This window comes from Rhipicephalus microplus, unplaced genomic scaffold, assembly GCF_043290135.1.
Source record: "Rhipicephalus microplus isolate Deutch F79 unplaced genomic scaffold, USDA_Rmic scaffold_14, whole genome shotgun sequence".
Classification (NCBI taxonomy): domain Eukaryota; kingdom Metazoa; phylum Arthropoda; class Arachnida; order Ixodida; family Ixodidae; genus Rhipicephalus; species Rhipicephalus microplus.
This window is the reverse complement of record NW_027464587.1, coordinates 36,530,024-36,545,170: the sequence shown is the minus strand read 5'-3', so window position 1 is coordinate 36,545,170 and position 15,147 is coordinate 36,530,024. Positions and strand designations below refer to the sequence as shown.

The window sequence follows — 15,147 nt, the reverse complement described above, 5'->3', positions numbered from 1 at the left end:
ACGCTTTAAAAAGCAGTGGCCTACCTATAAGTTCAATATCTGAAGAATCCTGCCGTCTTCAGGAATCTGATGATGTCAGTTATGCACCACACAGTAACAATAATGCTGCGGAAACATTCGTAAAATACTGAGCCGGAGCAGACGTGTCCGCTCACATCGGCGACAGCAGCGTCCCCCACAATAACCTTGGCGTAGTGTCGCATTTGTAGTGACACTGTTTAGTGACCAGCAGACTGTGCCTAAGGGCGCCGAAGACTCTTGGTAAATCCAGAAATATACAGTGAAGATGTTTTTTTACTGCCAAGGCAGATAAGGCAAGTTTTTTAGTGAATTCTGCGAGTTTAAAATCTCGATATCTGAAGCGATAGATTGGTTCTGGAATACCTATTCGCTTAATTTCATAAAAACTAACTTTGTTGAACAATAAGCTTGATTTACGCAAAGTTAGTGTTGAATTTGTTTAGTCCAGCGTAGTTAATCAAATACGGCATCGCGAACTTTAAAAACCCATTGTGGTAGCCCCAAAGAAAAGAGCCACCGGAAGTCGTCGATTGAACCCCGTATTTCGTGATTGTTCATCCAGAAGCCTCTTGCTTTGCTAGTTATCAATCTACATGCTACGATTTCGTCCTCTTAAACAGAAATCTTTGCACGTTTTCTTTCTCGTTCACACCACAAGCTCTTAGCACGAGCTGTGCGAGCGGCGAGGTAAAGACTACGATCATGATCAGCGATGAAGATGCCGTGATCATTTAAAGCAAACCTCTTCGCGAGACTCGGTGGCTGGAAATCCCCGTACCACGCAGCCACAGCAAGCGAGCATGCCACCTGATGATTTTAAATAAGCCATCGATATTTATAAATGCTTCGAGTATTTCGCAAGTACGCTAGCAGAGGTCTCGCACCAATATTATTCTAACTGTGAAAAACTGAAGCTTACCGCGGCATATTGTATTACGCACACGTGACCCACGCATTAAGTAGCTGGTATTGACAACGGGCAGTAAGATGCTCACTGCGTGTAAAACGTCGCCGCTTTCATGCAGGTTTTCCTGACTATTGATGGGTGCATAGCAGGAGAATGCCTCTTTACGATGCCTTTAAATCCTGTTCGAAACACTAACGCAACGGCCATGGGCGCTTATGCCCCTATAGCAATTCAAATGATGAGGCATGCTGTTCGCTAAGGCTCAAAGTTGTGCGCCCGGTGCATCACAAGGGGCGCTGCGCGCGCCTTCAAATAGGTCTCAAACGCAGTGTATACGTGCGCACGGTAAAACACCGCGGCAACAAGAATGATGGTAAGAAAGACGATGGAGGGAGGGGGGGGGCATTAGTAAGAAAATTCACTGGAATAGAAGCCGGCCGAAGAGTCACCGCAAAAGAAGTTACCGAATCGATCCCAGAACGTTGATTCAGTTGTCAGTTTTTTTACCGTTAAAACCTTTGCACTAAAAGTGGCTGGAAAGCTTCCTTTGTTCGTGTAAGTAATTGGATGCTACCAGAAGAAAAAAAAAACGTTTCGTTGCCCTACCGACAGCAAACGCCATTGCATTCACCGATGTTCATTGGTAGAAAACCGCTCTAAATTTAAGTACGATTCATTGTTCGTGTTTTTAACGAAAGTACTGAATTGTTTTCATGTCATATCTTGAGGCAACCTGTAGCTCGACCTCTGAGCAGGGGTCGCTGCTTAGAGGGCTACATCGAAAATTGAATCTGCCTCGTGGTCCTTGAACACAAGCGCTTTCGACGAGGCATTCGTGCTGTTATTTTCTATCCATATTTTCAATAACCCAACCACTTTTTTTGATCGTCATGGCATACAGATATCGTCACTCTGAACTTTTCAACACGTATATGTTTTACTCGCCTTTAGCGAGTCACATTTTTGGCCCGTATACAACCACTTAACATCACTATTCTTCACATTCGTTATCATGTCCTTGCGCCCTGAAAAACTATTTGCCTTCGTCATTATTGCATGTGCTCAAGCAAAATAAGGGCAATTATTTCTGTTTTGACAACTCAGTTTTCAAAAGTAAAAAAAACGTGGTGACAAAGCAGTTCTTTGCTTTAGCTTAAGTCGCAACGTCTTTCGAACGCAGGACAAAAGCCGTGAGCAACAGCTGTTGCAACTATCACGCTTTTGCGAAACTCTGTGGCTCAAGCGCCAGATGACGGACGTGGAGGTGCACGTAGAGGCGAAGATCTTCCAGGCGCACAAGCTCATCCTCACCTGCCACTCGCCGTATTTCCACAAGCTCCTGATTAGCACCAAGCCTGAAATGCTCAAGGTAAGTGCCGTGACATTCATTCTGTTCCTCTTCGAAATGATTTCTTTGGCACTCATTTCTGAGAACAGCACATAAAATATGTATAGATACCCAGCTCATAGAAAGCTGACTTATTTTTCTCACTCGGGCACTCTGTAATAAGTAGAACAATATGTGCTACGTGATGTGACAGCTAAATCACGTAAAAAAAAGCAGGTACTTTAGCTATATGATGTTATGTACTTCGTATGCCTAGACAGCAATATTAGTCGAGTCTTAGCTTCTAGAGTTGAACTGTTTTATACAAAAGCACAAAAGCGAGAAATACTACCATGGTTCCTATTGTCACTCTTGTGGGAATTGAGGCTAGCCCGCTGCCTTTGCGCGGGCTTTGTCGCCTTTTCTGCCGTTCTCATGTCCCGACATGTCTGCCCTCCTGTGCTGTCTGCCGTGGTGGGAGAGCGCAGTGACGTTTAACTCCCTCACCCGGAAGCGGATGTTGACTGTGGCGCCGCGCGCGGGGACTCGCGAGAGGTTTTCGCGCGCTGCGTCGGGAGCGGTCAGATACTCTCCGGGACAGCAAACGGTGAGCCCCGCTATCTTTCCCGTCCGTCGACTCCCGTCAGTCGGGGGCTCGTCGGACTTCGCTGACGGCGCCTCGCGCCCAAGGCGAACGCTCACCTGTTGTTGCCCCGCTGCGTACGCACGGCCGAAGGGCGGTACGGTGTCCTAGTGCGTGGCCTCGCTACGCCGACCCGTCTCCCTTCGAAGCCAACGCGAGCGCCTTTGCCCTCGCTCGAGCAACCGGGCCTTTGTTCCGGTGTCTCCGTGGATCACCTTTACCGCGGAGACGTGCTCGTGGCACCCTGTGTAGTACTTTGTGCCCGTGGCGTGGATAAGCCTACTTGCTTTCCCGCCGCGCCTTTTTGCAACGGGCTGTACTGCGTTTGGTGTTGCCACAATAAAGTGTTGCGACGTTGAGCAGTATCGTGTTCTCGCCACGGCGACGGTTAACGCGTGCCCTGCGGCTCGCTAAGACCGGACCCACGCTGGTGGCCGTACTCCTTCGGGATACGTGTACACCACACTCTTTATGGCAATACTGGAGATTCCACAGGTTCCCGCGGTGACTATTGAATGTTGTTTTCAAGGCAAAAAAAGTGTCAAACTACAGACATTACGCAGTAATGATGGCGGCGAACAGAGCGACGGCCGTCGCTAATCTGTCAAGCAGTCAAGGTCATCTGCTTTTATTCACGTGCTACTGAAGATGCCAGCCTTATTGCATGGTGGTCAGAAAAGTGGTGGCATAATGACACGCTTTGGCCGCAAATAACACACACACACAAAGTAAAGGAACACTAAACGACAGGCACAAGCGTGGAGTATTCCTTTACTTTGTGTGTGTGTGTGTGTGTGTGTTATTTGCGGTCAAAGCATGTCATTAAGCAAGTATCAACTAAGACAACAATCAGTATTGTTACGAGTTCTCGCACTATGCACACCCTGCGCACAATCTACCCAGAATAACTTCAAAGAATCTCTAAGTTTCTGAAACTGTGGCACAGCCTTCGCCAAGCGAACAGTCTTTTTGGGATAAATATGAGTGCAACAAACTAAAACACGCGTGGCGAAATGAAGACATAGGACAACTAGTATGAGAATAGCCTAATCATGAGAAAAATTCACCGAACAATACAAATAAGCCAGAGCGCACTCGATAGCCGATCGAAAACATTAATAATTTGAAATAATGTTAAACACTCCCTAAAACGAACAGTATACAGTCACTGAATGTGCCGGTTCTAACATAAGGGGCTGAAACACGGATAATAATATGCAGGTATAGAGAAGAAGTTGAAGATCACACAGCGGGACATGAAACAATAGACATAATGAATCGGAGAATGGTAGAATAAACAGCATAGGTCTCAAATGTGATCTCATCTGACGAAATCTTTATTTGACGAAATTTGTCGAGATTAAAAGGTGGACAAGAAGTGCAACTTCAGAGGTCCCGGAGTGAAAACTGTCGGGCGGACTTCCTAACAAAACATAAATGGGGGTTTACAGAAAAACTAAGCAAACAGTGAGTCAATTGTTTTATATAATTTCTATAGCTTTGGTAATAAAGGGCAAACTATTCGTAAGTAATAAATGTATAAAAAATTCAACCATGACAATCACAAGCGTAAATGATAAAATAATTTCAACAAAGTCAGATAGCAGAAACCACCACTATTTCAAACAAAGAAAAGTGGCATGATTAGCTACACATGTGAACAAGTACCTAAATGGGCAAAAGTGACACTTGGAAGTGTCAACTGCATATTGCGAAGTAGTAGGGTAGACAAAACCTAGTGAATTCTATGTGTGTAACAAAATGTTGTTAAAATGCTCCTAAGTTTTACGTTTGAATGAGAATAATGAAGATGCCTTTATATTTGATGGCAATAAATTTCAAATAGAATTGCCTAAAAAGCAACAGTAAATTGCCCTTAATTTTATTCTAATCTATCTATCTATCTATCTATCTATCTATCTATCTATCTATCTATCTATCTATCTATCTATCTATCTATCTATGCGCCTACGACTTCGCGCTCTCGTGGCTGTTTCGTTTTTGAACTGTAGGTTGAAACATGTATGGCAAGAAACAACTGTATGAACAATGACAGGTCATCAAGATTAATAAAGGCATCCAACGAACGACATGACTTACTTGCTATGGTATGGATATTCTTGCGGCCGTTCCGTTATCTTGGCATATACTAAATGTGATAGCGCATGGCACGAGTCTATGACAACCATAAGTAACAGATCGTAATGCGAAAACCATTGCACACATGTGATATGCGGTGTTATATACAAGACTTGGTCTTGTGGCGCGCGTGGCTTTCTAGCTGAACGAATATATGCGATATTTTGTAATGCAAAAGTAACTCAATAAAGAATATGAACGAAGGTGGTAAGACGATAATAGTGGCATGTAAAGCATGATTTAGATGTCACGCTCTTGATGCGCTTGCGCCTGATTTGCAAGCTTGATATACCCCAAAATTACTATTTTGTGACGTGACTGTTCAACGAACAGGTGGTGACAGGTGATAACATTAAAATCTTGACGCAGATGACATGTAGGTGATGTTTTACATGTCATTCTGGTAATTTATTCGCAGAAGCTTTAGTAGTATGACATTTACAAAAAATTATAGGGTGTGGCATGTCTCTGTGATGAACACAAACGACAAGTGGTAAAGTGAAAATTATCACAAGCATGTCACGTAGGATATAATCTACATGTCACGCACAGGATGGGCTTGCACCCGTCTAGCTAGCTTGAGATACTGAAAGCTGGTATATCGAGACATAACTACATGATAAACATAAACAATTCATGATATTAAACGAAAGTTATTAATATGCATGTCATGTGTAACGTGTTTCACGGGCCACGCTCATGATGTTAAGATGGCTGTTGTGCTAGGCTGATGTATACGAGAATTTGTGTCATGTGCGCAATAATTTACCTCCACGCTCATGTTGCTTTTGTTGCGTTTCTTCTGTGTGATATATACCAAACTTTAAAAGAAAGGCAGGAAGGGGAACATAGAAGATTCGTAAACAAAGGATGTGCAGGAGCTGTCATTTCGGCAATTCAGTGTGTTTTTCAAAGCTGCGACTGTGCGCTCTTGTGCGTATGCTTCAAACCCTCTCCTTAAATTTTAACGGGGGGGGGGGGGGGGGGCTACGTAAAGAGGAGGCGAGGACAACAAGGAAAGATGGAGGAGGTGGGGAGCAGTGAAAAGCCGTCATGGCGAATCAGGTAAGCCAGAAGTAAATATGCATCCCGTGAAAGAGAATGGGAAACTTGTAGAGTAGAGAATAGAAGTGGGGATAAAGCAAAGCACAGCGCAGACTGATGAGAAAAAGAAAAAAAAAATGCAGATATAGAAATACGGAGAGAGAAGTAGTGTGTGAGATACAAAGAATGTAGGAAGAGGAAGGAAGAGAGGGCAAGGTCAGAAATAAATAGTAATAAACAAAGGGTCAAAAGACTCGGAAAACTGAGAAGTGATCAGAACTGCATAAAGGAAGAAGAAAACAGCATTATCCAAGCTCAGCCAGACCGAAAATTAGAGAAGTACGTTGGCGCTCTTCAGCTTCGCCGTCTCTTCATCATTGCGTCTTTAGTGGAAGCTGCACTAATTTCAACGAAATGTCTGTCTACGTGGAAAGTCTGCTCACGTGGAAGGGAATCGACCTGCTCTTTATCAGATTTAACTGGCAGAGTCTGGGCAAACTGGGTTAAATTTAAACTGTTAGATCTGTGAGAAAGGCAGTATGTCAAATCTATTTGTCAAAATAGCGGTACCTAATTACAAACATATCACACCTTAGCAACAACCAGTTGCATCATACCAGCATCCGACGTTATCTTAAATACTTAAGCGCCGTCTATCTTCGGTTTGAGAACCTTAGTGGTGCTGTGCGCAAATACTGCGCAAATTTTTAAAGTTTATAATGCGATAACGTTAAAGAGCTCATTTTGAAGAAATTCCTGCGACTGCGTCATTGAGTACCTAATAATTACTTAACGCGAACAGACGTGAGCACCCATAAGTGTGAGTGTGAGCGTGAGTAGCCTTGAGTGTGAGCAGCCGTGAGTACGACGGTGAGTTAGTAGTTATGAGAGTGAGTGAATGTGCCTGTGAACGTATGCACTCATGTGCGTAAGTAGGTATATATGCCACACAGAGAAACACGGTGACACAGGCAGTGGAAGGTCGTGCTGAGGAATTTGGAAGCCCTGTGGGGCAGAGGTTTTGTGTAATGGCACTTAAACTGACAAGCAATACAAGGCTGCAAGAGTAGTTTTACAGTGATGTCGGGTTAGTTTATTAACCGGATTTTAAAGTTGTAAGAAGACAGAAAGCAATATTATCAATTGGAAAAAGAAATTTAGCTTTTCTTCAAAAGATGCAGCACGCTTTTATTGGCTAGTGTGTTGAAGACGCTGCCGGATACGTCAAACATCGTGCGGCTGGCATTCTGATTATGCGCCGTTATTATACGTATGCTGTGTGCCCTGACGCTCCAGTTCACTGTCGCGTTAGCGCCTGTCTTGTCGCAACTGTGATGGCGGGGACAGCATGTCCTCTCCATCTCCAGGCTGTAGGAGTTCCGCTTGTTTTGTAGCGTAGAGATGGAGAGAGAGTTTTATCATGTCATGAAAATACGGAAACCAGATGTGGTGCGGAACCGCAGTACCACTCTCCTTCTCTCACTGCTTGTGCTTTTGCCATTTCTAATTTCAGTAAAGGCACCCCAACACCACAAAGGCTTATTAAGTCACCGTTATTGTGGCATTTCAACCTACGCTTTCTTTGCGATGCAGCTATCGATCGGGGAAGGCACTTGAAGATTATTTATATTTTGTTTGAGAAGTTGGTTCACTCTGGAATAGAGTTGAGGAGAGTCTCTCATAATCATATGGGGGTTTTGGGATGTTAAACCCCACATATCATCATCATAGAGTGGAGTCCGTGGTGAGAAGGTACGAGAAGAGGACACAATTACACAAACGACTACACGAGCACTCGTGTAATTGCCGTCACTTGTGTCTTAGTCTTCTATGCTGAAGCATATTGCAGGACACAATTTAAGTGTCACTAGCTAAAGAGAAGAAGCGCTACCGTAGTCCGTTACCGTATTTGCGCACCGTGTTTCTGTAAGTTGCAAAAGCCCGCTCATGTGCTAATTTTCTGTTTAGGTCGGGCTGTTCGCAATGCCAGTACACCGTCACGCCGCCAAGCGGTATTCGGGAGGATTTTCTCAAGAATGCTCAGTAGGCAGGCGCTCCCTTTTTTGGCTATTAACGCGTTAGCGAGAAACGAACACTACCATTTTGCACGTTCCTTGCATAAATCAACCAACCGGACCCTCTATGACACAATAAATGTGATTCATTCTTGTGAAAAGCGCAGTTTTTGTGAAAATTCGTGGTGATTGGTGCTTTCAAATGTTGTCCTCAGAGTATACATATCCAGTTCACACGGCTTCTTGTAGCCACGCAGGTTAGGTAAATGTTATCGCATTACCTATTTAGTTGAAGCAGAGCTTCTTTTACATGCATAGTGCATTTGCCAGTGCTTTTGTACTGCATGAATACCGTAACATTGTACGCGGAAACTCGTGCTGGATCGCGATTTTCTCAAATTGGCCAGCGCCGCGCCATGGCTTCTGAGATGGTGGGTGAGCGTCGTGTATCCCTGGAGGGGGGGGAAGTGATTTTAAATGAGAAGAAAAGTGAGCCCCGTAGCTGTCTCTCAGGGGGAGGACACCTCAACAGTTGCTCACGAGGGATGGGGGTAAAGGACGAAATAAAAGGAAAAGAGATAGAGAGAGAGAGCAAGAAGAGAGAGCAAGGAGAGAGCGAGGTGCAGGGCCAGCGAATCACGGAAGCAAGGAAAAGATAGGAAAGATGGAGACGGTCGGAGGAAACCGAGGACGGAGCACCACTCGGCGAGAGCTTTTGTCGCCGTCAGGAGATGGCGTAGGGTGAGCGCAGTCGGCCAGAGCTACGCTGTCGTCGTAGATCGGCGTCAGCAGATAGCGTAGGGCAAGCCCAGTCAGCTAGGGCTGCGCTGTCATCGGAGATAGCGAGGGCGTAACCGTTCGGCACAAAATTCAGCGAGCGAGTGTTTCCCTCCAGCCATCCCAATCGCACGCGCGGAGCGTGTTTCCAGAGGTGGGCGTGGCCCGCTCTTTTCTCAGCATCGCGGTGCTCCAAAAGAGGGTCGAAAAGGCTGCCGCGCTGTTGGCGGGGCTTGCATAGGGCGTGGAAAAAATTCTGCTTTTATAGAACCTCCCACTCATTGGGAAATGCCGGGTCAAGGGGCGCGAGAACCTAAGTCAATGTCGGGGATCTTATATATTCTTAAATGGGCCTATTTTTTCTGTATATTTGTGCCGTCCGTAGTAGAGCACCTATAATTGCGATGCCTCTTCGAGAAATCCGAATGTGCTGAAAGCTTGTTGTACTTTGAAGTTTGCTGCCTGAATAGCATGGGCAAGCACTGACGAAGAACAAGAGCAAAATGAAAACCAGATCCGCAAGCGAAGTCATAAGAGTGCCGATTTCTCCGCTCAATCGTTACACCTTTTTCTTTCGTTTCGTAGAACTGACACTGCTTTTTACGGGAACACCTTTTCAAGAACTCTTGCTGACGCGCTGATGTAACCACAACATTTCGAACTCGTCCGCAAGGGTTCCACATTTCCCGCTTTAAACTACTTCCCGTTGCGCCGCAGAAGCAAGAGGCAGGGAGGAGGGTGCAGGTGGTCACCATACGTAGACTGAAGTACGTCGCTGATTCTGGGAACACCAAGGGTCGGTTACATGTGCGTTTTGATCACGTATGGTTGCCTATTCGCACTGTGAGTTTTAGGGTGCTGAGTGCATATGAAGGATATTCTAAGAAGGAACTTCCAAATACTTTGCTTGTTCAAGAAGAACGCAACGCACGTTCAGAGTTTGGCGTACCTGTATTGAAACACTGCGCGTTACACAGCAGTGACAATTAGCACTTTTAGGGGCGAAGTTCCTCTCAATCCAACCTTGTCCTGCGTAAGGTGTAGCCGAGAGAAGAACAGACGAGAAAAAAAAGAAGGCAGTTTCTCCCGAACAGTGTAATAAAGGGCGCGGTCTCATAGTGGTACATACAAACTGCAGTTGAGTGAGGCTATTCTAGATTGCGCTGGGCCACTACTTTCGGCAGCAAAGGGAGCAGAGGGAAAGAGGAATACTACAATAATGAAGCACAGAGGTTTATGGGGATACAATACGTACGAAGTGCTTCGACGTCTGTAGAAACGCGTAATGATTCCAGAACTTACATTTGAGAACTCAGTGTTGTGCATGAACTCAGAGGTGGAACCACAAATCAAAGGACTGTGGGAAGCCTCGCGTTGGGCGCTTACGGGAAGACGACGAATGAGGCTGTAAATGGGGTTATGTGATGGACAGGCTCTGAAGTAAGGAAACCTCAGATGAAAATGAGATATGAAGGAAGGCTTACAAAAATGAAGGAGAATAGATGTGCAGAGAAGGTGTTTAAGTATTTGTATAAGAAGTGCGTATGCACGAATTTGAGAAAAAGAACTAGGAGGCTCACCAGTATATATATATATAGCCGGCATTGTGGGTGACATGGCGACAAGAGAATTAGGCAAAAAGCCAGAGAAGCGGAAAAGATCTATTGGATGACAGCAATGGAAAAGAAGCCGGCCCTCAGTAACTACCGAAAGGACAAGAATGAAAACATGCGGCATAGGTTTTATAACAATTCAAGGGGAAGTAGTTTACTGTTCGAAGTGAGATCGGGTTGCTTTCGAACGCGAAGTCATAAAGCAAGATTCAATAAAGAAGAGGAACAATTTATATGCTGTGGGGGAGCTAAGGAAATAATGTAACATGTTCTAATTGATTGTAAAAATATCCACGCAGATACTTGCGTTTGTACAAGCCTTCATAAAGCTTTGGGTTTTAGTGACAGACATGAAAGCTGGACACGTCCGCGATAGAAGCGAGTAAGAGATAGAGTATTGGTGGATGAAATGTAGAGATGAATGACAGAACTAGGGGAAAATGAGGTCATTATGCCTGAAGAGACCGACAGATGAAACATAAATAAACATTCTTTTTTATATAATAAAAACAATATATTTGAAAACGATTGCGGTTTAGGCCAACATAAAAAAATTCAATTCGTCTTTTTTCTTGCGTGCTTGGTGGCAAACATGTCACCACCACTTTATAAAGGGGATGCTCATAGCATTCATTTATTCATCCGATTGGCTGCTGTGTGGGTTCTGTATTGGTGGGCGAGGAAGGAGTGCCTCTCTCAGGCTCCTGGATTGCCGCCACACGAGGCGGACGTTAGTGGGGCATGGACGAAGCAAAGCGACGGGCGCGGAGCGCTGCCACGGCTCGTGCTTGTTGCTGCATTGGTGAGGCATGGACGAAGCGGAGTGGAGGACCTCGACGGCTTATCTACGGAGTGCACGGATGGCCATACGGATGCATGGACAGAAGGACGCATGCACTCACAGACAGACAGACAGACAGACAGACAGACAGACAGACAGACAGACAGACAGACAGACAGACAGACAGACAGACAGACCAATGGACAGATGGACGGATGGACAGAGAGACAGACAGACAGATGAACGAACGAACGCTTCACCCCACTCAGCATTGGTAATTTGGTACGCTTTCGTGAACTGTCTCCCTGGTATACGTTTTCAGCGGATTGCATTAGTAATTCTTTGGTCATTTTTTGTTGCAATAGAATGCGCGCGCGAGTGGTTCTTAAGATAGAGAAAGGAAGAGAAAGTGAGCCCCGTTATTGTCTGCTTTATTGTTATTGACCGCCACAGAACTCACAAGGGATGGGGGTGAGGAGGGATAAAAAGGGTAGAAGTAAAGGTATAGAAAAGAGGAAGAAGAAGCAACAAAAAACTGAGGGGATAGGAGAGACAGGAAAGATGGAAGCACGGTCACTGAAGTCTGAGGACGGGGTACACTTGCGAGAGATGTTGTCGGCGTCTGTAGATGGCGTAGAGAAGGTCCAGTAAATCAGAGCTACGCTGTCGTCGAAGGTCGTCGGCGACAGGAGGTGACGTAGGGCGAGCCCAGTCGGCCAGAGGTGCGGTGACGCCGAAGGTCGCAAGCGCGCGGAGCGCGCGGGCGCTCAACCGGTCGGCACGGAATCCAGCGAGCGAGCCGCAATAGAATGGAAAGGTGGGCTAGTTGGTAATTCATGATGGTTCAGCGAAGTGGTAGCGCGGAGATAAACACAGACAAAGAGGAGGCACGCATGAGCACTCGTGCTGTGTGCCTCCTCTTTGCTTTGTGTTTGTGTTTAACCCCGCGCTTCCAGTTTGATGAACAATCATTTTTTGTTGGTATTGATATAACTGCAAATCTTTACACTGGCACGCCCACTGTATATTGTGAACGTAGGCCAGAAAAAACAGCTGTTGCTCGATATCGCCACTCCGCAACTGCATGTATGGCAATGATTGGCCTACCTACTTCAGGTACAGTTTTGGTAACAGAAGTGTTGAAAAGCTCAAATGCAGAAATTTCATGCATCGCAACTCAGCTGTGTCGAGAGCAGCCTTACCCAGTTCCCCATCCCAGCGAGCGTTAGGCCAATTGTGCTTGCCGCGTCGGTGTACATGCTACCGGCGTTTTTTTTTATGTAGGCACAATTCTAAAGTGTAAGAATGACTGTATAAAGTACGTATTAGACATCCCTGACCCTAAATAAATCATTTCTCCGCGTGTGCGGTCCCCTCACTGAGAGCTACGACGCTCTATGTGTCGTGCTTTCAGCAACGCAGGCTGTCAACAAAAGCTTTCTTCCCAGCGCAGTAGTTGGTATTTTTCCGACTTGTATGTAACAACTAGCAATGTTGAGTTGGTAACTTGGTACGCCTTAGTGAACTAACACACCGGCATACCTTTCCAGTGGATCGCGCATTAGTGGTTTCGTCGGTGGTTCGTTAGTTGCAGGTATTGATATAACTGCACATCGGTACACTGGCATGCCGTAGGTATACTGCTATATTGCCACGTTTCATTTCACAAGTTTTTGTTATCGTTCCGAAACACCACACGATTCTCGGCGCAAACAGCGCCTGCAAGTTTCGGGAAGGTTCCGGGCTGTAGTAGATCATTTCGATAAGATCACGCCCACTGTGCGAACGGTACAGATTGTTCTGGAACCTACGTCACCGCCAGCGATAACGCTAGAACATTCGACGGCAACGGTATAAATGCCGACGCGCTTCGCCGCTTGTCAGTTGTAGATCGAAGGCCGACGCTGCGTTCGCCGCTATCAGTCCGAGACTGCTATCTGTGCAAGACTGCTGCTGTAATTAGACTTTCCCTTTACCGGACACAGGTTCGCCCAAATAAACAGTTAAATCCCAACACGAAGTTTCCTGTCTTTGGCCACGTCACGACCCTGTGACATCTGGTGGAGGTGCTGGGTACACGGCTTGATGGGGGCGTCCAGTACATGAACGAAGCAGCACCTCCACCAGATGTCACGTGGTCGTGACATCTCTCGAGCAGCGTTGCTCGAGATATGTCATCCTTGGCATGGACTTCTTATGCCTCCATGGTGCTGTCATCAACCTAAAAACAAGGTCGATGACGTTATCCACAGAAGAAGCACTACCGCCGCGCACGCCATCAGGACACTATGCCTTGAATGTGCTGGAAGAACAAGTCACCATTCCGCCTCGCTCAAGCGTCATTATTTCAGTCGGCGCTCCTAAATCACCTGACCTGGAAGGCGTCGTTGATGGCAGTGAGCATCTGTTGGTCACTCGAAATATTTGCGTCGCAAGAGGAATTGCAGAGCTGCGGGGAGGCAAAGCAACGGTTATGCTCACGAATTTCAGCAATGAGTACAAACATGTGAACAAAGGAACAACGGTCGCATACATCGAAGAAATTGTCGAAGCCACCAGTGCTTTCGCCCTCGCCGATTCTGCGGAACCTGCTCAGAGGAACCAAGCCCCACCCATAGCTTTCGACGTCAATCCCAGACTTCCGAACGATAAGCAAGAACAGCTCAAGGCCCTGCTCCTGCAATACGAAGATTGCTTTTCGTCGTCATCGAAAATTCGGCAGACCCCATTCATGAAAAATCGAATCATAACCGAAGAAAATGCCAGACCACTCCGTCAGAGTCCGTACAGGGTTTCGACGCGAGAACGTGAGGCAATGAAGAGACAAGTTGATGAAATGCTGCGAGATGACATTATGCAGCCGTCCAACAGTCCGTGGGCATCCCCCGTGGTGTTAGTGAAGAAAAAAGATGGGACCCTACGTTTCTGCGTCGATTATCGCCGCATGAACAAAATCACAAGAAAGGACGTGTATCCTCTCCCACGAATAGACGACGCACTTGATCGGCTCCATAAAGCCAAGTACTTCTCGTCAATGGACCTCAAGACTGGCTATTGGCAAATCGAAGTCGACGAAAGAGACCAAGAGAAGACGGCGTTTATAACACCGGACGGCCTCTTCGAGTTTAAGGTGATGCCCTTCGGCCTTTGCTCAGCGCCTGCAACCTTTCAACGCGTTATGGATACAGTACTGGCAGGATTGAAGTGGCAGACTTGCCTTGTGTACTTGGACGACCTCGTCGTGCTTTCCTCGAATTTCGACGAGCATCTTCGGCGCCTTGAAGCTGTACTTCAAGCCATCAAGACGACCAGACTCACACTGAAGCCAGAAAAGTGCAGATTTGCGTATGAGGAGCTCTTGTTTCTGGGGCACGTTATCAGCAAGTCTGGAGTTCATCCCGATCCACGGAAAACAGCCGCCATCGCCGACTTCCCGCCGCCCACTGACAAGAAGGCCGTGCGCCGATTTCTGCGCCTGTGCGCCTATTATAAGCGGTTCGTGAAAAACTTCGCCCGCATCGCCGATCCTCTCACTAACCTTACCAAGGCCGACGTCGAGTTCAAGTGGGAAACGCCACAGGAACACGCTTTCCAGGAGCTTAAACATCGCCTCCAGACGCCTCCGTTACTTGCCCCTTTCGACGAATTCGCCGAGACAGAAATACATACTGACGCAAGCAGCGTAGGTCTTGGCGCCATTCTTGTGCAGAGGGCTGACGGACTTGAAAGGGTTATTAGTTACGCCAGCCGATCGGTATCCAAAGCAGAAGCAAATTATTCTACAACAGAAAAGGAGTGCCTTGCCATCATCTGGGCTACGTCGAAATTTCGCCCCTACCTCTACGGCAGGCCCTTCAAAGTTGTGAGCGACCACCACGCC

The 15,147-nt window shown here is 46.4% G+C and overlaps 1 protein-coding gene across 1 annotated transcript in view; it reads left to right on the top strand.

Annotated features, from left to right (window-relative positions):
* Window positions 1-15,147, top strand: part of LOC142784404 (kelch repeat and BTB domain-containing protein 8-like) — a 251,110-nt gene that overhangs the window by 118,260 nt on the left and 117,703 nt on the right. Inside the window, exon 2 of the mRNA XM_075882772.1 lies at window positions 2,109-2,297. Coding sequence (XP_075738887.1) covers window positions 2,109-2,297 — 189 coding nt within the window. The remainder of the gene's footprint in view (window positions 1-2,108; window positions 2,298-15,147) is intronic.